The following is a 23663-nucleotide window of genomic DNA, read 5'->3' as shown; positions in this document are numbered from 1 at the left end:
TGCATCCTTGCGTTCTGCATAATGACCTATGAATAAGAAGCTTTCAACGCATTGCGTCTATTTTCTCCATGTTTACTTATTTGCTTAGAGGATTTTGCATCTCGAAGTCGAGGATGCTTCAACTTCTCAAGCACCGAAGCTTTTTCGCACGTCAAATTCCTCTCGCTTTTTCTTCATTGATAATATTCAAACAAGTTCGAAAGACACAATTTATTCTGATATACAATAAAATATTATATGAAACACCGTCTCTAGACTTGTGACCAGAATAAAACACAGAGTTATTTGTTTCTAATTTTTTTTCACACGATTGCCCTTAGGGCTTCCGATGAAAGAGAATTGAGATAAATAATTAAGATAATTAATTGATGCTTTCCAAAATGAGATTGTCGTGCACGCGTACGGATTCAGGTTTTGCGAACGATGCCTAAGTCCATTCGCAGCCTCATTCAAGAACTGGTCGCGACGCCGCAAACCGCTAGTTTCTGTGAGCGGGATAACCGCATACACACACACACACATACAGCACGCGCGCACGCTCGGCTGATAGTCGCTTTATGCGCGGCAAAGTGACGGAGAAATGGTATGGAATAGAAATCGACAGAAGCGAGCGCGACACTGCATGGTTTGTTACACTCACGTGCGTATAATACCGAGTGTCACCAGGCGAAAGATTTTATCGAAATAAAGTCCACGTGGGTCGTGAGATCGGCTGCCGCAGCTTACTTGCAACGCAATCTCGACTATAAGCAGTTCACCCGCGAAGCCCACAAATCGATTCGTGGGTATGTTGATACTTGAAGCGAATTAAATCGCATAACGAACACTTAGATTACACGAGGTGATTTAAACGCGGCTTAATTTCCGGAGACGAGAAACTGGAATCGCGAAGAGACACACTCCACGCGAAACGAGATCGTATAAAGCAGGAACCATTCCTCCTGCATAATATATAAGGTTGCGAAGCAAGGATCTGATCTCCCTTTGGTTTATCTTACCGATCTCTCAGTAGTTTGCGCGCACTCGTGTTTTCGAAAATGAAATTTGAGACTCCCAATGCACAATTAAAGTCATTTATTTGAACTTTTTCTTCGGGCACGACAGATAATTGTTACGGCGATTCAAGCCTTGGACAAATCTATCCGTCTAAGGTGCAACGCTTTTTTATTCCATCGATGCGTTTCAAAGCGGGCAAGAGATTTTGCAAGAGATTTTTTTATGAACTTAGACTAATTGTTTACATATTTGATTTTACTGCTGACGTTCTGTATCATACTGTTACCAATTTTATAATATATCTTATGTTAGAACTCGTTGATATATAATTTTATCACCTTCGTTCAGGTGACGGCTCACATTGCCCCTATTAAAGTTTTTACTATTTTAACTATACTTATATAATTTATTAACTTCCGCTTACAGCCAAGAAGTGGACTTGGTTTACAATATGTTCCGAACTCATTCATTCTTGCATACTTATTTCCATCCTCCCTATTTTCATCCTTGCATGTTGCGACTAGTATTTCTAATTGCTTTACTTACTTAGCTTACTTTTAGTATTTGAAATCTAAATTTAACAATTCTAAGCTTAGCTTTACTCTATGTTAAATTTTTAGCCTATTTACTATTTTAACTATTAACGCTAATTTTAGTTTTAACGAGATTTCGCGTCACGCTTTTATCCCAGGACACTTTCGCTCTTATCTTCCGCGCCGAGGATATCCTCTACTTTTACTCGCGCGATCCGGTGCACCCGACCCGGCGCTGCGGCACCGTGCACATTCGTGCGGCACAATCGGGCACCGCGTGTTACCAAGAGGGTAAAGGCAAGAACTGGGTTACTGGACTTTTATTATACGCACGCGTGTATATGCAACGCGCGTCGTGTGTGTGTGCGCGCGCGCGCGCGGCGGACGTCGTGCATCGAGAACGTGTGTGCGCACACACACACACACACACACATGCACACACACGCACACACTCTACGTAGCCGCTATTTGCGTCGTGCCGAGCCGCGTTCGCGATCTATTATGTATCAACCTCAGATGTGTATATCACCCGCGGGCTGCAGGACAATGATAGATCAATGCGACACGCGCGGATTAATGGGCCGCACGGTTACACGTGTACATACCGGGAGGGCCCCGCTATCTGTCCGCTCGTATTTTCCCCTCCGCCGGCCGCTCTTCCTGTTATCGTGAAATACGCATTAATACGTATACCGTATCGCGGCCGATGGTGCGCGATCTAAAATGAGGGCTCCTGCTGAATGGCGGATTATCGCACGACCAATGCTAGGCCTAACAGTTCCGTTGAAGTGCCCAAAGGGCATTTTTTCGATGTCAAGTGCAGACGGGAACGTTTTACCCATGGACTTATACACTGGACTTGCGCCATCCGTAGGAGGCGTCGGTCGTAAGATATAGAAAGAGAGGGAGAGCTGAACTGAGTCAATGTGTCTCTGTCTAATAGCGAATTCGATTGCTCGCGCTAGTGTGCGCTCAGTGCGCATTCCCTCTAAGCACGAAATGTTACATGAAGCATTTCTCTCTTACTTTAACACATTCTGTGAAAGAGTAGACTCATCAGTTACAATTAAGAATAAATTCTTTCGTAGAAAAGTTCATTACAGTAATACGACTAGCCTCTTGAAATAAGAGGATACGCAAGATATTTGCGGACGCGCGAGTCGCAGCACGTGCGCTTGTTAAAGGAAGATTGTTATTAGTTACATGATTGTCATTTGTACGCGACACACAGGGCAACGTCAGTCGCCCTATTTGCAGCGAGCTGTGAAACACGTGTACATACATACACGACAGTGCAGTTTAGTGTAGTGATAGTGAATTTGGTAAAAATTAAAATAAACTCTTCGGCATGAACGAAGTACAAACATTTCTGGAGCAAGCCCATTTAAGCTACTGGCCTACATTTGAGAGTGAGTTCGTTTTTGCTAATAGTTAGAGAAAGAGAGAGAGAGAGAATCAAGATACATTTGAATGCTTTATAAGGTTCAAAGTAGAAAATATTCGTTCAAAAAGTTGTACAAGTACTAAAAATAGGAATATTATCACATCACGACAAGACAAAATTCTTCTAGCGTTAGCAGGATTGCGAATTTAAATTCTGATGCCCCAGAGTTATAGGACTAGATTTTAGAGTATCTTCTCGAGACCGCATTTCACAGAAAAATCCTCTAAAATCAAGAGGGAACCACTCGAAAATTGAATTCTTTTTTTGGGTGTAAGTCAATTTAAAAAATTACCAAACTGACAGTAAATGCTTTGAATAATCTGCGCGCAAATACGTATCGCTCACTAATGCCACTTAAAACATCGTCGCGTGTCACTTGAAAAATATTCAGCCGTTACTTTACGAATTACGATACAACTTTTATTGCCTCGCGATTCAATTCATTGTCTCTTACGGGCGGAATCCACTCGCCGCGACACGCGCATACTTAAGGAGGAATCGCAGAGAAATCCGCTTTTGCGGTCCGCGGAATGTCCGCGAGAGCGTTTAGAGAAGGCGCGAACGACGGGGACGGAACAGCGTGGCTACAAGTCGGTTTAACTTTAAAGAGGCAATTACACCGTCGTCGCACGGCCGGTTTTCCCAGTGAGCCGACACAACGTGACCCGATTGGTTAGCCATCGGAGTTTATACAGGCAAACACGTCTTCGAACGGGAAGGGAAAAAAAAAACTGTGTTCGCGCGCCGCCGGAAATGTCGTTTCTGTGCTCGGCCTGCGAGAGTGACTCTCGCCGGTTCGTCGACCTGCTCTTTCGCGCAGGCCAAACTTGGCGAATAATCGCGCACAAATCCCCGCTCAAAGGAGAAAAGACGATAGTCCGATGTTGCGATGTCCCGAAGACATGAAGCTTATACCATGTATAATTGACATAATTTATCTGTCATATAGAGCGGCATACTTTTCGCGTTGTCTTTTGTATAACTTAAGCTTCTGCTCTCGATTTAGATTTATTTATTCTTAATTATTAATGCTGCGATACAAATAATCTATATTGTTACACGTTAGATGCCATTGAAAAGGGTCACACTGGTTGATCGAAACGTTTGGCTCTTATTGCCCCTCTATTCTTATTAACTTAAATGTTTATCAAATTTACTAACAAGTCACATAAAAATACTTTTGTGTACATGATTTTTGACTCGAGGATGTCACGTCCGACTTGCGGAATGAAACATCTTTGCCGACTGGCATAGTCCTTTATTTGTTTAATACAACGTTTCGACCCTATTTTTTGGGTCCTCATCAAGTGCTGCAAATCAACAACACACGCAATTATAAGATTTTGTAAGTTAATAAGTAAAACGAATGGAAGTTAAGAAACTAAGTGAGTCATTGTCGTCACATACATTTTCGGTGTCTGTAAATTTATCGTGTTGTTGGTCTTCTTGATTAAAAAACATTTCGGCATCTTCTGTAAACTCTCGCGTTAAAGGAAGCTGTCCGCAAAACTTTTTGTACAAGTATTTTCGTTAGGCCTCGGCTAATGCATAAGGCAACTACTTAGTAGCCCCATCTGATAAACAGCAAACGCGGATCAATGGACCAATCGAGTTGCCCGATTCACCGAGCTGGTCGCTTCGGTTGCCTCAATGCAAAGTGCTGGGGGGGAAAAAGAACAGCTGAGGGGAGCGAGAAAACCGTGAAATCGATTACGTGACCGTCTTATTTACACGCGCGCTATTCTTCGATCCTTTTCCTTGTCGCAAAGCTACATTCCTAAACTCCTATCGTGTACAATTACCGCTTTCGTATAATACTAATTGAACGGATTGAACAATCGAACAAAGATTTAGAGAGGATGACTCGGCGAGCGCAGCTTGCGAGGCATCGCGCGCTCGCCAAGGCGGGGGTGGGTCGAGATTGAAAAACGGCGATCTGACAGATGCGACCGCAACTGGGCGAGAACCCACCCCCTTTTTCCTTCCTCCGCTCTCCCCGCCCTCTTGCCTCCCGTCCCCCTCGTCCTGCCGCAGAAGCGTACGTGGGCGCACTCCCGGGCGCATCTGCATAATCGTACGTAAATTGCACGAGACATCGCACGCGGTAATATATTGCGGCCGGAGGGTCGGGCCGGTCGGGCCGACGCGCGGCGTTCATATGCAGAGAGGATATGTGCAGTTCGTGCGGATCGCTCGCCCGGCGCAATATGCGTGCATGTCCGCGCGCGCCGTACGTCGGGCAACGGTACACCGTTGCGACCGGTTAATTCAGTTAGTGGATATGGAAGGATATGAGCGCGCGCGAAAGGCGGGCGGGGGAGGGGGACGGGGCGGGAGGGAGGGAGGAGAGGCGGCTGCTGGACGCGCGCATCCCTGCGGTTTCTCTCCTCTCCGCGCTTCTCCCTATCCATCTCCCGTGCGTGCGAGAGAAGAGTACCGGGTGACGCAAACGTATGGCGCGGCAATGAGGGTGACCCCGCGTGACGAATTTTGCCGAGTAAGCGCAAACGCGCCCGGCATCCCGAGTAGCAGTCTCTCGAGAATTATCCGCCAATTACACCGTCAGATTTCTACGGGCGCGTTTGAGCCGTTCGGGGGCGATTGCGAGCGAACGGCAAGTTTTCGGAGGCTCCCGGGTTTTAAATTAAATGCCTCTCGAATTAAAAATCGTGGGATTCAAAAGAAAATGTTACAACGCAGTGGTTATATTTCGCTATAAAAACACGCGTGTATATTCGAGCTCAAAAAAAAATTCACAGAGTCGCGTGATGATATTTAAATTAGGGAACAATAGAAATATAATACGTTGGAAATTTCAACGAATGAATTCACGTTTTTTTTCCCATATCAATTTAAGATAAAATAACTTGAGCATTGAATGCTGCTATCATTAATAAATGTAGATAGCTAAATGATTTAATAAAATGTGGAAATTTCTCCCGTAAAATTTGTATTTGTGGTCCGTGTCCCCCCCCTTTTTTTCTACCAAAAGGCGGCCCAATTAACGATAAATTTACGACAATTTACGCCAAAGCTTTATTCCGCTTAAAAAGCGAGCCGATCGATGACGCTCGTGCTATAAATCGAGAAAAAAGATGTTTTCGGTAGAGACGTAAAACCGGCCGACGGATAAATATTTTATTACTCAAACGATTTATTACATTTTGCCAGGGCGCACCGAAGCAGGAACGGAAAAATTCTCGTTACACCAGAGAACGAAATAACTGAGTCGCGTAATTAAATGTTGATTCGGCAACCCGTGACCGTTCATTTAGCAAATTTGACTGGAATTTTTCCCTCTGCGTAGAAATTGAAAAATATTCTTCCTCTTTTTTACGCAGTCAATATCCTGACAGCGTTACCGCCAACATGTGATATTTTTCACGATAAAAGGCAGTAATCTTTTTCATTAAAAGTCACGATTTAGATAAACTTTTAATGATTTGTAAAAACAACTAGAATTTCCTCGAAATTGCACTTACAGAAAAAATGTCCGGATCCAATGCTATTACACATGAATGTATCATGAAATAGGATCGATATAGCACCAATCATATTTATTATAGGGAAAGGAATATTTTAATTTTAAATGAAAAATTATAAAATCTACAATCGTCTTTTGCCGAATATCGCGGTGCCAACTTCGTGCGTTGCAAGATGGAGGGAAAAATTTTTCTAAACGCAAGAATATATAAACTTAAATTTACATTAGTTACTCTCGTCTCAATATAGTAAGTCAATCTTTTCCAATTCAATAGAGGAGAATAAGAATCATTGATTTTATTTTGATATTGTGTAATTTTTAACTAAATGAGGGTGTGAGAGATATAAATGCGCGAGGAATATTTTTTGCCTCGGTAACAGAAATCCTTTCTGAGGGTGTGAGTTTCTTGATAAAGCTGATATCTGGCGTAATCGTCACCAATCGTCATATTTGCGGCGGCAGCTTGCGAAATAGCGGCGTTCAATCGCTCCGTCAAATCAAGTGACTATGATAACGCATCAATTTGCAATAGCATTAATGCACGGTTGAAAAATGCAAAACGCGCGTAAACAACGCGAGACGTACGGACACGCCGGGGTTCGCAGTTGCCCACGCCAATGCAGGCGCATTACTCACGGCCCATAATGCACCCACGCTCGTCGCGTCGTTTCGTAAATGCGTGTGCGCAAACGCGTGTAAACACACCGCGATCGCACGCACGCGGATCGTTTGAATAATGCGACGCGCAATTACCGGCAACGCGACCGAACGGGACGATGTGATTCGTTTTTCCTTCCTGTATATCATTCGCGGTTATTTAAGCTCCACGTGATAACGTTCGCATTTTCTCCGCGTAATAACTGAATTACGCGCGGCGTTATTCACCGAAACGGATACAAATGAAATAAGCGCGGCGTCGAATAAAATTCTGCGCACTTTATAATCGCGTTTTGCAACTAAAGAAAATTTATTCCACCGTAACTCAAATGCGACTTGACGCAGCTGCGATATCTAAATCGAGTTTCATTTACTCGCCTGCTTCGTAATTTTCTTGTCTCTGACAAAATTGCGTCGCGTCCGGCCACGATGTTACGCTACGCGTTAGGTGTGTACGCACAATTTGGACATCTACATCCGTCTCATCTCTCTCACCTTTTCTGCCGAATGCTGAGGGATCTACATTCTCCTCCATCAAGACATCTCGCTTTTACAATACTTGAACGATACACCATATCCGCGCGCGCGCGCGCGCGAGCGCGGTAAATTTGAATTTCGTGCCAAGGTCTGTCCTCGAACAGTACAAGGAGATACATCTGATTTAATCATATCTAAATGCAGAACCAAATTCTATTTCAGGTCCTCTATTAGAAATCAAGGGCAATTTATTGGCTCGTATATTCTTAACTAGCTACTTCTTTCCTTTCCTTTCCAAAATACGAGTAAGTCACTGAAACTTAATTACATTAATCGGGGGAGACGCGTGCGCGGACAACGACTCCAGTGAGGTCTCCCAGTATCTAGACTGGCTGCTACCTCGGTTTAAACGGAAGCGGTAAATTAGCCAGGACAGAGATCTATTAATATTTCAGTCTCTCCCCGTTCCTTGGTTGTCTCACTCGTCTCCACTTATACCCCGCGAACTCGTCGAGTCTCCATTAAACCCCCAACGAAACTCTTGCTTTCGTGCACGTCGTTTTCGACGAGAGCGAAAAGGGGAGATTTCCGGCCTTCTCACGGGTAATTCCAGATCGGATGCGACCGTGTCCCGTTATAAATAGTAACATTGTTGCCTACGCGCCCAGTAGATTTTCAATAAGTGTCGATCTGCCGTGGGCAACTATCGAGAGAAGCGAAAGAATGTGTCGCTATGTGGCCGGGCTAAGGTAGCGAGTTTTAATAATTAATAACTCGTTAACTATCGCGACAATTGCAAAATGGTAGAGGACTTTTCGACCCAGTCTAGTCCGCTCTATGCGTAAATAGGAGGTGAAACGGGTAATTACATAACATCCTGTATATTATCAAGCCAAAACAATTGAAACCCTGTAAATTCTGTAAATAAGATCCGCCCGAGATTCGACAAATGCGACAAAAGCACGCGAGCAAGGTGGCTCATTCAGGGCGGCGTGTATCAAACGTTGGATTCCATCGTTGGATCTGCGATGCGCCAAACCCCGCACTGTACACTAATTATCCCGGTCTTGCAACGGACCAGATTCTTTCCGTGCCTAATAGCGTCGTGTGCACACGCATCTACTCTATCATCGAGCCGCAGCACACGTGGGATGGCAGGTAAATGTCGCGCGTACAACGCGGAAATAATCGATGAACGCGGGATACCCGTAAACACGCACGGCTATTATCGCGTCTGGACATATACGGGAAAATAGTAAAACTGCAGACCTCGCAGTGTACTGCAAAGCAATTTTTCTCGGGAGAACTTATCAATTCGTTCCATACACGAGTCGTCAGAGTTGTCTCTCGAAAAATACAAAGAAAAATTAGTTGAGATATTTAGTAATTAAGCAAAACCCAGTTACTTTATCGCACCATCTTTTTTGTGACTCTAGAGAGATCGAAGGTATGTCAAAGCAGTTGTGCAAACAAATCGGTGTACTCTTGAATCTCATTCTCGCACTTTGCCTCTATCAATCTTTACCAATCACTCATCACGTAAAATGATAACAGGATGTGTGTATCATATTGTATACGTTTGCCGCAAGAGATATCTTCCTCGCTGAGGAAAAAATTCAAAAAATTCAGGTCTCGGGGACCAGTCGCCATTCGTCCCCGCCGGTTCGTCCATTTGTGCCCGAAGACACGGACAGACTGCGCCGGGGACACGTTAATATCGCAGATGCACGAGATGGAGGTTCTTAGTCACCGCGGGACATTATGGTAATGCACGCGTGGTTGCGCAACACGGTAATGCGGTTACGATTCATTAAGCCGCGCTCGCAGGTGGCGAGGAGGAAGGCGGTGCGACGGCGGCGGCGGCGGCGGCGGCAGGCGAGGAGGAAAAAGCAAAGGTCCGACGCGGTGCCCGTCGAGCGAGACGACGGAGCTGTTTTCTCGCACAAAGAGCCGTGCGCTCGCTGGCTCTTCCGACAGGATAATTCGTCCTTTTCCTTTCTAACGCGGCGTCGGGGTCGGGCTTGGATTTTCGAGCAGCCTCCCGGACCTCCGTCGAGCGAACGGGGGAACGCGCGCGATTCGCAATGCATCGGGCCCACGTTGGCGATGTAACGATGATTCATACGCGGAAAGAGATCCGCCTCGTTGGAGCGAAGCGCGGGAAAGACTATCGGTATAGAAATCCCGGCAAGAATTTACGCCGAGCGCGTTTGGCGGACAACTATTCTCGTATGCATAAATATCTGTGCCCGTTTGTTGAATACCTTACGATTGCAACTGCTCGCGGAGATATTCGCGATAAACTATGGCACAGGATGTTCTAGGATGTTCCGGCTAAAAGACGGAAAAGAAACAATGAGATTCGCGCGAATCAACATTTAAAAAAAAGTTACGTTACATCGTGCAAGCTATTGGACCGATTTAATAAGTATTCCGGTTTTAATAACTTGGAGTGACTATTGAAAATTTAATTACTGCGACAAATAACTTCCCGCAATAACTGTCGGCAAGAAATTATCTACTTGAAACACATTGAAACATTTATTACTGAAAGATAAAATATTGGAAAATAACGATGGAATTGTTTTGCTGTCGGATGCTGGGGGAAAAAAACACGCGAGCGCGACTTTGATGAGACGTTGATTCACCGCGCAATGAGGAAGTAAACCGCGGGATAGAAGGATCTCGTACTCATTGCGAAACCGCTAAAACCGCAAAGCAGAGGTAATGGCGCTTGTCTGGGGGCAGCGCACAATCAAGGACGTCGCTAATCCTAGGCGCATTTGGCGAACACACCATTGATTAACCCCTTCATGATTAAATCCCGACTTTAACGATCTTGGAAGAAACCGGATTACGCATCCGTTAGATCTTTGCGAATCATAATGTACACACTTGTCTTATATTTTTATCAAATTGGTAGGCGCAAGGAAGGGCAATAAGGGCCAGTTTCACAAACATCGGTTAACTGTTAACCGTATTTTCTATCTAGCTCTCTGCCTAAATTTTCTTTTCCAATCTGTACATATTCATATAAAATAACGAAGACAAACCGACGCGTGCCTTTTATATTATACTCTGGCCCATGCGATTATCTCGCAAAGGAGCTTTGTCCCGACGAGCGAGCAACAAATCTCGTTCCTCTTTGAGGGGACGAGCCCCGGATGCGATGCAACACATCACTTCGACTCGGTCGGAGCGCAACGGCGGACAGGAATCGTTTATTGTGCTAGCTCGATTAATCCTCCACCATCGCCAATTTCGCAGAGGACTCGCTTCGGTACAGCGATAGCTCGGTTTGCCACGTGGTACGCCACGGCGTACGTATCCCGGAGTGAAAAGTTATGCTACGACACACGATAGCCCGGATAACTTGCCGTATAAATGTGAGGCTTCCCCGTTCGTTGTTCGCACGTGGCGTTGGCGACAACGCGAGTTGCGCGTTATTTCCTGCGCGCGAATGCGTTGCGCGGAAAAAAGGTCCAGGTTCGAATAATAATAATAATAAATAAACCCTGGCTGAGGTATTATTATTCGCAATAAATTTCCTGTATTAAAATATTGGCCGGTTAATGTCGACTAAAAAGCTTGATTATTGTTATTTATTACCGGCAACTTAAAGAGATTTCTATGTTGAATTATTATGAATATCTGAAGACTTCAAACAGGGTAAAAAAAATTAGGATTAGCATTAAAACTCGACGACTCCCTTTAAGGCTCTTGTAAAAACGATAAATTTGAGATTGCACTTTTAAAATGCTTAATTTTCCAAAGGACAATTGACGTTTAATGTAAACGATAATTTTTCGCTGAGTAACTCTTTACGAAAATTAACAACAAAGTGATTTAAACGTCTGGTAAAATAGACAAACGCGTATTCCCGTGCAGGTTTGGTACGCGGGAATAACAGCTGAATCAGCTGAGCACGAATGGAAAGGGACAAACGCAGTCAGACCACGAGGCGTCGAAAGATCATCAGCGGGGTCGCAACAAAGAGCGGTTTCAGCAAAACGCGGCCGCGTTTCCTTTGCGGAGCGAATCGCGGACGAGTATTCGCGAAGAATAAACGGCTGAGCAAACGGAGGGGAACGACAGTAAGAGAAGGCGACGCGATACAACAGGACGCGTTGCTCGAGGAAACATACGAAGCGGGTGACACAAGAATCGCGACGACGGAAAAAGGAACGAGACGCCGACGTCCCGTGGAAGAGAAAGGGTGGCAAGTGCGATGGCGAGCGAAGGCGGAAAACGACGACAGGAAGGAAGGAAGGAAGGAAGGAAGGAAGGAAGAAAAGGAGAGAGAGAGAGAGAGAGAGAAAGAGAGAGCGACGACGGCGTACAAAGAGCGTGTGCAAACGCGGCAATTACGAACTCGTCCGAAGACGGCCATTAAGAGTCGCGACAAACAAACGACCAGGCCTTTTTGTCGTCCTCCCGAGGAGGCCCCGCGACGATCGTTCTAACGATCGTCGGTACACCTTGGCGTGATCTCTCTCAGCCGGCAGGACGAAAAATCGCCACCCCTCTTGCTCCGCCGCCGCCACTACCACCGACGCGCTACGCCCCGCCGGTTTCTCTCCCGAGTTGGCGAGTGGTTTCTTTGTCGAGATTCGCCTCGCCTTTGATCTCGGCGAGAGAGAACGTCACACCGACCTGGTCATTCCCGTACGGTCCCGCCGCGTCCGGTTCGACCAGATTTTCCTAGGGGGAGAGGGGGGGGAGGAGAGGGGGGCCGCGTGCGCGAATCAAATGCCAATCGTACCGAGATCTTAAGCAGCTTTCATCACGCCCCGCGTCGAGTAAATCCCGGTAAATCACTGATAAACCGGAGACGACCGCGGGGCTGCCCCGCCATATCTCGTATATAGCTGTATATAGATAACAATATGATAAGATGGGTATTGCCTCCTTTAACTATGAAAGACGGGACACGAGAGGAGAAATTAAAATTATTACATTTTTCGTCGGCGAGTGTGGCGCAGAGAAATGTGCTCTGCTTAGTGGACAAACGAATGAAAAGGTCCAAGTTCAAATCCACGGACACCGCTGGTTTTTTCGGAATCTCTCGAAGGGAAGTGACAACCACCGAGAAGTGTCCTGCCACACATACCCCTTTAGAGGTGGAGCCCTCCAGATTGGAGGTTTCCTTCGGCAAGATTAGCAGCCTACCGAAGTTGAAGGTAAAGCCAAAGTACCTCGAAGTACCAGGACGAAACTAACTGGACAAAACAGGCTTCAAGTCTAATACACGAGGAAGAAGAAGAAATTTTTCTTCGGCAGTGAAAAATCTGCAACATGACGAATTAATATATATTCTTTAATCGCGCTTATGTAACAACATTTATCGTTTACCATTTGGGTCAACTCATTTGACCCTAATATATCATATATTGCACGTTATTTTTTTTTCAATATTCAGCACGTATATCGGGCACGTATTACGCCATCAACGGTAATGCGCTTACTGCAGATCGACGAGCCCCCGGTCGACGTACACTCGGTGTATATTATCGTTGATCGATTTACGTATTTTCTAAGCATCTGCCCGCAACATCGCTACATGTATGGTTCGTCGATTGTTAATAATCGATTCGCCGGTAACTGATAATTATTTAATTAACAATTAATTATTTGCGGCTGTTAACGACGTGAGTGGCTCCGCGGTATCCCCGGGGGCACTCTGGGGTTAATTACCTCACAACGTTCAGCCGACTGTGATATCAATGTACCTAGTTTGTGCCGGCGAAACCGTTAAATAGTCATATGCATTTCCAATCTGCGTATCTGTTGTATTGGAACGCCCGTCGGCCGTAATTACAACACGCAGCAGCTTGCTTCAAACTATGTCTAGAATGTCTCGGACCCTTTGGGAAAAACATGCTCTTTTTATCTATAAATTCTTTCTTCTTTTGCCCTAATAATAAAGAAAGAAAGGGAGAGGGAGAGAGAGAGAGAGAGAGAGAGAGAGAGAGAGAGAGAGAGAGCGCACGACAATGCGCGAAAATTGTCAAAGAATCGGCTCTTACTACAGTAAAGATAGGAGCGTCTTTCTTTTTGTATTTCTATTGCATTTTCATTTTCTTTCATACGAGAGAAACAACATTCTTTATCCGCAGCTTTATCTTACTTGCTTCACTCTATCGTAGTAAAATGATACAGATACTAGAAATTCCTTATAGCAAGACCGAAAGAAAATTGAATCTCAATCCACCACTAAATATGTTTTTAAATTAAAATCTCGACATAAAGTTAGTTTCTTTCGGCAACAATTTAACGGCCCCTTCAAACTCTTCAATGCCCTTCAGGTCGTCCCCGTACATTATTGTGATTAGTTGAAATAAAAATTCTATTGAAATAAAGTCAGCTCGAAACTATCGGACCAATTTTTTTATATCTCAAGCGCTTTCAACTTTTAGTTGATACACGTCAGTCAAACTTATCTCGAGGAAAATCCGCTGCGAATTCGTTAGGAGATACATGCTAACGGCACATTTCGAAAGAAAATACCCCCCTTAAAACGGCACCCTCAGGAAGGATTTCTGTTACCGAGACATGTTTACCAATTTATAAGAATAATTCATAAACACCCACCTCCCCTGGAAAAGAGAGAGATAATTCTCACGTGACCTATCTCGATTTTTCCAGGCGCGCACGCTCGGGGCTTTTCAATTAAATTTTCATTTTCTCCTGGAATCAGCAGCGTTCTCTTATCCTCCGATGGAAGGCGCTTAATTGTCTCGCTTAATCGCTACAAAGGCGTAGATCACCATCGTAATATAGCTTTCAGTAATTCATTATATCTCGGCTACGCCTCCCGCGCCGTGCCTCCATATTTTTCATACGACCGATAATTTATTGCGTCGCTGCGCGATGTAATAAATCGATCGTGCGCGTATCGGCCGATCGTCGCGAGCACTTCACCGCGTTTTACGATCCGAATCTTGATCGTAAACGCACCGGGACAGGTATCGAGTCGCAAACTCGGGGATTGCGTACCTCCGCCTTTTTTCCCTTCTCTCTCATCCGTAAATCTGAAACGACTTTACGCAAATAGGTGGGCTTTTAGATTTTACGACGAAAAGTACCGGAGGTAAATACGGTTTAACGCCGTACAAATAACGCCGCCGGCCTCGGCGCTCGCTTCGAGCGGGCGGAAGAGAAGCGAAGGTTTCAGAGGCACCGTCAGGCTGGACGTCAAATTGGGAACCGCCGCCAAGAAAAATATCCGCCCGCGCTCATTTACGCCGCGGTTTCGTTTTCATTCGCGCGCTGAGGGTGCCCACTGAAAGATGTACGACGAAGACGTTTCGCCGCGGCGATGCGCAATAAGATACGGCATTTGTCGTCCGCCGCGTCGTTTTCTGCGAAACGGAGATCCAATATTCCAGGGCTTTAAAAATAATACTGACATCGTTATCTACGCGAAATAAACCCATCGGAGTCTCGCGCGATTAATAGATGGAAGAAAATTTTCAAAACGGCGTCAGCCGTGATATCCTAGCGTATCGAGAGATTGAGTTTATCGACGCGGCTAAGTGCGTCAAGTTCATCGACACGGTATATCGAAAATATCCAGGGATGACCGCTGAAACAACATCGAAATAATGAAGAGTACGTCGAGGTAAAAAGGGATGTCTGGCGCAACGTATACGTAGCTGAATAACGACTTATTTGCAATTTCTAAACTTGTCGTTCTCGCGGCGGCAAGGGAAAGAGAAAGAGAAGAAGACGGGGGAGGAAGAGAGGGACAACAACCACGCGCGCACGTGTGTCGCAATGTCCCTTAACGACTGACGGCTGCTGGAGAACCGGTCGACCTCGATACACCTCGAGGCCCGGTTCTCCCCTACACATATTACACCGAGTAATATACGTATTCCCCGATACACATATACGTCGTGTGCGAGCTGGGATTTTGCACAATCGCCGATGCTGATGCCGCGCGCCGCCGCCGCCACTGTCGCTCACCAAGTTAAAACTATACCGTGGAAAATCGGTTTTACCGTGTCTCGTTTAAATAACGGATCCCACGTTTTTGCGCGACACAAGCTATTGTAACGTCGCGCTCTATTCTACTCCGCATGGCGCATCCATGGGTGTATTTAACTCTTCAACGGACGCGGAAAGTCGCGCAAGATGATGTTTCGGGCCTGACTTTTTCCCACAAGCCGAATACCGACGGGCTTCAAACGTCTCGTGGATCGCTCTGTTAGAAATGATATCAAACTTTTACAAATCGTAACGCTTCATGCCGCACTGATAGAAAAATATGTAATATTTGAAACTATAATTGCATAATAAAGTAATTACAATCGGGAATATCATTTTTATAGTAATTGTTACTATAATATTAGTAATAGCAACCATATAGACAGTGATGCCAGCTATTTAAAAAATTTACTATAAAATATAAGCCTTTAACTATTATTCTATTAAAATAGGTAATGAATAGTAGATTAGTTAATTATTTTTACATAGTAAATACAATCACAATAATAGTAAATTTAACTACATTTCTATTATCCACCTTACTAATCGCATGGTAAACAAAAGTGAAGTGGTACGGAATGTCCTCACTAGAGGGACGTGCGGTATAAGATTTTCTTGTAAGAAGAAAAACCCCATAGGGTGTTATAAATACGGGTAAGTTTATGCATTCGTATAAGATTACTTATCTTTTCTTTGAAAGATGCTTTCTTGTACTCTTCTCTATGAGTGCAAAGTGATGTAACCAATGAAAATAGTGAACGCAATGTGTATATGATAAAAAACGGGGAATATTATTTCCACTATAAATACGATTATTACTATTACATATAGTCATTCGAAATTTTACTTGTGGTTGTTATTGCAATATTTCTAGTACACCTTACCAAATTGAAAGCTCGTTTTGGTTTATGGAAACTATATCATAAGTTGCATGGACCAATATTGTGCCCAAGAGAACTATAATACATTGTTAGGTCAACCATTACTTACGTAGTTGGAAGAATTATAAAAATGTGGTTGGCTCCTAAAATGACCATGAATTATAGCAACCATTCTTTTTTCTGTCAGTGCGTGGTCCTCTTCGCTAGACCGTTGTATTCTTCTGCACGCACTCGCATTGTAACACATTATCAACGCACACGGCGACGTATAATGGCGTACGTCGACGCATTCGACGGATCAATTTACCTGTTCCCAGTGTGTTTCACAACAAGGCTTATCGTGTCGTTGTCGAAGCGAACGAGCGCGCGCGCGCGCGAGTACCACCGACAAATCCGATGGCCATTAGCACCATTAAAATCTTGTTTAGTTGCGTCAGAGTCGAGCAGATTTATCGCGCGATTGCACGGTGACATTTGCCCGCCACTTGTAATTATCTGATACGCGTCTCCCCTCTCCCCCCCCCTCCCTTCTCTCAGATCTCACACGCAGCCCCGGAATCGCTTCGAGTAATTAGTTTCTTTGCCGTTTAAGTAATATTTCGTAATGTACTACGAAAGCCGTTGTAATCGCGAAAAGTTACTTGTTTTGTTGTTACGTTGCGGCACAGACAGGATCGGGCATAAACGGTTTAGTGCCGCTTGCATAATAATACTCTAAACACGATAAAAATGCAAACGGGTTACGCGCGCGAGTCTATCTCATAAATTATATTTAGTAACTTGGTATATTCTCGTTTTTTTTATCCCCCTCAAGATATAAATACATGATCAAGTATGTATTTATAATGTACACAAACTTGTCGCGGTTTCTCTCTACGCGGAGAGAATTTTCTCTTAAAATTTACCCTGAAAATCATGTAATCGTAGGACAACGTGGCATTTTGAAGAATTTTATGAGCGCTTTCGAAAATTGTACCGTACATTTTACCAATAATTATACTTAGCACACATTTTACTAGTAAAATGTATATATGATAAAATTTTCAAAAACTCTCATAAAGTTCTTCAAAATGCCACGTTGTCCTACGATTACATGATTTTCAGGGTAAATTTTAAGAGGAAATTCTCTCCGTGTATAAATAAAATATCACGTTGTTAACAATATTCTTTTGACCTGTTAATTTCTACTAAACAATATAGAATTTGTTATATCCGCACCTAATATCTAGCGTTTGGCTCTTATTGCCCCCTTCCTTGCGCCTATTATTAGCTGTAATAACATTGTAGTTGTAAAAGGTAAGAATTTACAGACTAATTGTAAGCCTCGGGATCGAGTGAACTTTACAACTCGCGGGTGAAAAGTATCGGGGGAATATGCAATTGAATTTTTATTGAGGAAATGCGCTCATCAGATTAGTCATACGTATGAAAGGAGATATGAGGAAATCTCTTGCACTTTGTGCGAAATAAATCTGCAATTTTAATACAACGCAACCTGCTGTACGAGAATTAAGCGCGGCCTGCGTAACGCGCGATTTTTCGCGATTGCGGTCGCTCACCCGGTTTAACACGAGCGCGCGAGCTCCGCGATAATCGCGGCGCGGAAGTGAGCACCAACGGCACCGGCGTACCGAGCATTACGTAGCGCGGGACGATTTAGCCCGAATGATTCAACCCCCAATTGCCCCTCGGAGCGTGTCGCGGCCGACAATATCGGGCCGGTCGGTCCACCCCGCGCTGTGACGTAAACCGCAGCGGAGAGCCAGCGGACGATTGGCAAAGTTCGACGCGGACGCCGCGCGTTCTCGATCGCCGCAAGGTGTACCCCCCAGGGCCCGGTTACCCCGCTTCGTGAAAGTAACGGGCCACGCGTTAATATTTTTTCAATGCAACCGCGCGCTCGCACTCGCGCTCGTGCTCGCGAGCGCGCGCGCGCACACGCTCGGTCGAGTCGAGTTTATGATTTTGCTTAATTAATGGTCTCCTCGTCGGCTACCGCCCTCCGCTCCCTGGTCCCCCGTGCCCTCCACGCCCCCACCTGTTCCCGGCCTCTCGCCGCTGCCGCTGGTAGCGGCGGCCCGGCGGCCATTAGCCCGTACGGATTGCGCAATTTCGGGAAATTGCGAAGTAATTCGCGGTTGCGGCCACTCTCGGCGGCAGAGACGGCGACGACGATGGCGAGGCGACGCGGCTGGTTAGCCAGAAGCACGGAAAAGAACTGGTGGATTCTACGAAAGGACGGTCGTCGTCGGCTTGCGACTAATCTGACGAAGAAGCGAAAAAAAAAGAGGGATATGGGACAATTATGTCGAGAGAATCGCGCCCAACGAATTCTGCGAATATGTGTCAATCTGGATGAGGGGTTATGTAAGAAAAATCGAGTATGGCGATTTAGTTTGGCCTAAGGACATTTTAGGAAGTCTTTGCAAATCGTCGTGTGTAATAAGAGAGCTGTTAACTGCCTGCTGTGGTACAATTTGTAAAAACCGTAACTCGAGTTTTTCTACACGAATTTTTTACGTCTAGTCCTAAACTTTCTTAACTGAATATACTTCGTTCTATTCAATATACAGGGTGTACTAAAACCACCGGATATCCTCTTTTAATAACAGATTCTTTAGAAAATTTAAAGAGAAAAATTCTAATACAAAACTGTCGAGGCTATACTAGTTTTTAAATAATAAGCGATTATATTTCACACAAATGGCAGGCCTGAGATCTCGCGCGCTCAGGCACGGCGACATGACGGGTGATAAAAAGACTCCTATGAATGTCGGCCCTTTTCATTTAATTCAAGTCAAAATTTGCAACATTTTGTAACTTCGAAGTTGCAGTTGTCAAAGTGGTCGTTCAATATCAGTTTCCATGAAAGTTGTAACTGTGCTAAAAAGGGCGACATTCATAGGAACACAAATCTTATCATGTCATGACTTGTCATGTCGCCGTACCTGAGCGCGCGAAATCTCAGGCCTCTTCATCTGTGACGCATATAACCGCTTAATATTTAACAACTATTATAGCCTCGACATTTTTGTATTAGAATTTCCGCCTTGAAATTTCCTAAAGAATTTATGATTAAAAGGATATCCGGTGGTTTCAGTACACCCTGTATAAGCGGTGTTAAGCAAATCAAATCGAATCATATAACCTAATAAGCTTACATTGGAATGAATCGCTTATAACGATACTGGCCCGACTAATCTCGAGTTGAGAAAGAATTTTCAAGACAATTATCCATCATTGTGGGACAAGTGGCCACGTAATAGAAGCGCGCGGCCGATTTTCTATTTGCGAAATATGTCGGCGGTAATTCTGGATTGTTATTGTCTACCGTTGCCGTGGCGATTTGTTCCACCCTTCACCGTTATAATTACGTTACCACCACTCAGATAATTCCCGTTGCGTCCGTGTAGTACCATTGCCACCACCTCTACCACATACAATTGCCCATATTTTGTCTATGAGAAATCAGATGTAAAAGACGAGAAAGAAAGAAAGAGAGATATACATATATAGAGAGATAGAGAAAGAGAGAGAGAGAGAGAGAAGAAACGTAACAATTTATTTTTAAAAAAAAGGAGGCCCCGTTTAAAGTAGGCCCGTCTAAAGAGAAAAAATAAAAAAAGAAATGTCTACGATACCGATGCTATTCTGAGTACTGAGTTCCCAGTCTTTCATGAGGATTTCTCGGGCAGGTCAGGATGACGGCGACGTGGATACACCTATAATGCAGACAGTGATCGTCACATAGACTGGCGTAAACATCGTGTTATGCGATTGTCGAAAGTTCACTAAAAGTACAGTATTATAGCTATCTAACAGTTAAGACGGAAAGAAAAGGGAAAGAGTAGTGCGCAATTTGAATAAGTAACCTAACGACCACGTAATCCGTGATTTCCTCTAAAGCTGATCTCTCGCATTTCGCAAGTTCTAGTTACACAGGTGACAGGCGATAAGTTTTAAATGTTGTCGTCGAGTAAATTGTATATATCGTTATTACCATCTCAACTTTCATATGGTCTTGTCAAACTGCGATCGATTTAATTCAGATAAGTTACTTTTTCGTTTCTCACAAAACTTTTGCCACTGGCTACGGTGCTAAATAAAAGAAAAGATGTTCAACGGAAACGTGCCCAGGTTTTCTTCTGTTCGTTGAACAGGCACGATTTACGATCGAAAATCCGCCGAAGCAAAGCGCGATAATTATATCCGCGTGCGAGTTTTTCTTTCAAAAAGACCGGACGTCCTAACTTTCACACGTGCAACGTTTCTGCGGTGAAATCGGCGCGTTATAAGTTGCGAGGTGAGCAACAGTCGCGACTCACCGTTCGCGGTTACGCTTACTAGCGTCTTCGGAAAGCGTGGAGAGCAATGAGACAGCTCTGCCTCTGCACGCATGCATACATTACCACAAATGTGTGCAAACACACGTCCCCCTCGAATTACCTCGAAACGACACGCGGGGTGATGAACGTAATTTCATTTAATTTCGTTTAATTAACAAAATCGACCGTACGTTTGCACATTAAAATGAGATTTTATTGTACATTTGAGGAAACGAAGCTTCGCAAATTATTTTATTTAAAAAAAAAACCGTGTGTGCGTGCGTGTATGCGCGTGACTGTGTATAACACATACATGTGTGCAAGTTAGAAGACGAGCCGAACAAATGCGAGTCAGAACCGTTGTTTTCATTTAATAAACATTGAATTTAACTTGCTGATAAAAAGAACAGTGAATACAATAGCGATCGCAAATCGAGTATATTTTATCGTTGTAGTAATATGAATAAAATTTATAAAATCTCAAATTAATTATTTCACGTGTGCGTAAATATAGAATGAATTTTCGACTCGGGTCGAGAGAGCAGAAAATATTTAAAGGGTTTATGAAAACAAAGTTACATCGAAGGTTTTTTTCAACGCGGCTTATGTGGCAACGATATCGAGTTAAAATAGCAAAGGTTGCCAACAACGGTTAGGTTAAGTTACGTTCCGTTTGCTCAGAATCTTTAAAAACCAATTAATCCTTCTAAGTTTTTGCCCAATATTCGTTGATGTACAGAATAGAAACAAGGATACACACGTTGAAGAAAACCATAGATAAACGGAATCAATAAGTATCGCTAATAAATACAATGTGTCATTTCATAACCAGCGTGAAGAAAGAAATTCATACGAAATACATAATAATGAATCGCTGTGGAAAGCTAATGTTATTAAAATAAAATAGACGATTGTACGCAATGTCGTTTAGGTGTTAACATATAGAAAGGTGAAATCTCAATAGCATCAAAATATCGCAAGCTTCTCTCGAACAAATCACATTCTATCTTTCAACTCGGAATAACTCAAATTTACGCTCGATTGGCCTTTGCAGCTTTCTATTTTTCTTTTCGTAGCAATCCAAAAAACAAACGGCGCGGAATAATTCATCGCTTTGACGAATTTTTCGAAAAATATTCCGCATGAAAATAGTACGCGAACAGGTGAAATGGTTGCAATTTCAGTCCCGCCCATTCGAATGGCATAACAAATAGTTGATTTTTTTTTTCTGAAACACACGTCTCTGTGTGTATATGGCATCGGAAATATTCCTTTAAATCAGAGGCATTCCATGGATGTGTCAATTCTCGTTTATTTCGACGCATCGCTTGCTTTCTCTGTTCACAGATGTCTACATATCGGCGTGAATCCATATTCGGACAACGCAATCGTTTACGCAATAACCTGCGACTAAGGAAATGAACGCGTTATACACGGGGGGGCAAGTTTTGCCAATTATTAACAGAGAAATTGTTTCACATAATTATTAGCGAGCATTAATTCACGATTCTATGCAACTTGGCAATTATGACGGTAAACTAACGGAAAACGCGTTGAATGGTCGCGAACGTTTCCCAGACACACCAATGTGAATTCATTGTTAAGGTACATCTCTCTGGACACGGCTCACCGCAATGGCGTCAAAGTAGTTTATTTGCGACGGGAAAGCTACCGCACACGCAGAAGAATCAACAATGGCGAAAAACGGGCCGAAACGGGTAGAAATATGCGTGGGAGGGAGAAAAAAGTAGCGGGTCTCACCGCAAGAGCGCCCGAAAAGTTTATTTGTTTCGTGCCTATCTACGCGCGTAACTCGACTTTCCTTTTTACGTCCTTTGTGCATCCCCGAATCTAAATCTCGCCGTCGGCAATTATGCGCGAGTATTTCCACGACGGGGAGAACGGCGTTAGATCCAACGAGCGATCTAACAATCGATCGGCCACGGAACGTTAATAACATCGGCATTGTACTTATTCATTCTCGAATGAAGTATTTAAACTCTGCCCTTGGTCTCGATTTACCTGCCGACACAAGTCAGAATTTTTATTTCCATTTCCAATGCCTCGTAAATTATTGGCGCTTATTGACGCGGCGATAATTACAATAACAAGGAGCGCAGTTTGAATCGATCGTGGGAGAAGGCGCGCGGCGATGAAACATTGCGTTTTTCATTTCTGCCTATTTTTTCTTACGGTCGGGCACGACATGAAAGACTGTCGCCGGCAAAACGTAATTCCTCCTTTTTAATCCGCTCTCTTGCTCCGCGAAAGTGGAGCATTTTATGGCATGCACCGCACCCCGTTCATGCATATACATACATGTATGTATATATACATTTTTTTTAACTACTGAAAAATCCACACAACGAGTTCCCCGCGTATAAAGCCGAGTCCCCGCGAAAGAATGCGAGGTCCCAAGGAACGCTCCTCCTCTCTATGCGGAAAGGAATCTCGAGGGTGAAGCGCGCCCGAGGCATCATCCGACATCGGGCACGACGCCCGCGGCATCAGGAAGCTAAGTGCACCTGCATATTCGTGCATACGTGCACGCATGCACGCGAGCTTCTTTAAACCGTATAATCCCGGGAATGTATTGGGTCAACAAAGAAGAGCTGCTGGGGGAGAAAGACCGAGCTGCTCATGTAAACTATCGCGCTATCGCGTGTGGCGTTTCGGTGTTTAAGAGCCGCTTACGGTGTTTGTGCGTGTATTTATTATCCGCGCGGATCTAACTAAGCGAAAGAGATCAATAAGGTTAATGAGGTATTACGTCGTGGTATCGCGAGTCTCACGCTGATATGAATCTCGCGCCTTAAACGCCCGAGACACCCAAACGCCGAAAGACGATAACGCTTCGCTCGCTCTACTCGAAAAAGT

The 23663-nt window shown here is 44.2% G+C and overlaps 1 protein-coding gene across 4 annotated transcripts in view; it reads right to left on the bottom strand.

Moving 5' to 3' along the window:
• LOC105567288 (protein scalloped) overlaps positions 1 to 23663 on the bottom strand; it is a 171711-nt gene that overhangs the window by 77217 nt on the left and 70831 nt on the right. For 3 of the 4 annotated variants that reach the window (XM_012022046.1, XM_012022049.1, XM_012022047.1), the window contains exon 2: positions 20103 to 20183. The exons of the other annotated variant lie outside the window; for it this stretch is intronic. In XM_012022046.1, the coding sequence (XP_011877436.1) occupies positions 20103 to 20139 (37 nt within the window). In that variant the 5' untranslated portion in view covers positions 20140 to 20183. The remainder of the gene's footprint in view (positions 1 to 20102; positions 20184 to 23663) is intronic. 4 annotated transcript variants of the gene reach the window in all.

This window comes from Vollenhovia emeryi, unplaced genomic scaffold, assembly GCF_000949405.1.
Source record: "Vollenhovia emeryi isolate VEMERY1.0 unplaced genomic scaffold, V.emery_V1.0 DF939139.1, whole genome shotgun sequence".
NCBI classification, from domain to species: Eukaryota; Metazoa; Arthropoda; class Insecta; order Hymenoptera; family Formicidae; genus Vollenhovia; species Vollenhovia emeryi.
Note: the sequence above shows the minus strand (reverse complement) of the source record. Positions and strands in the feature narration are given on the sequence as shown.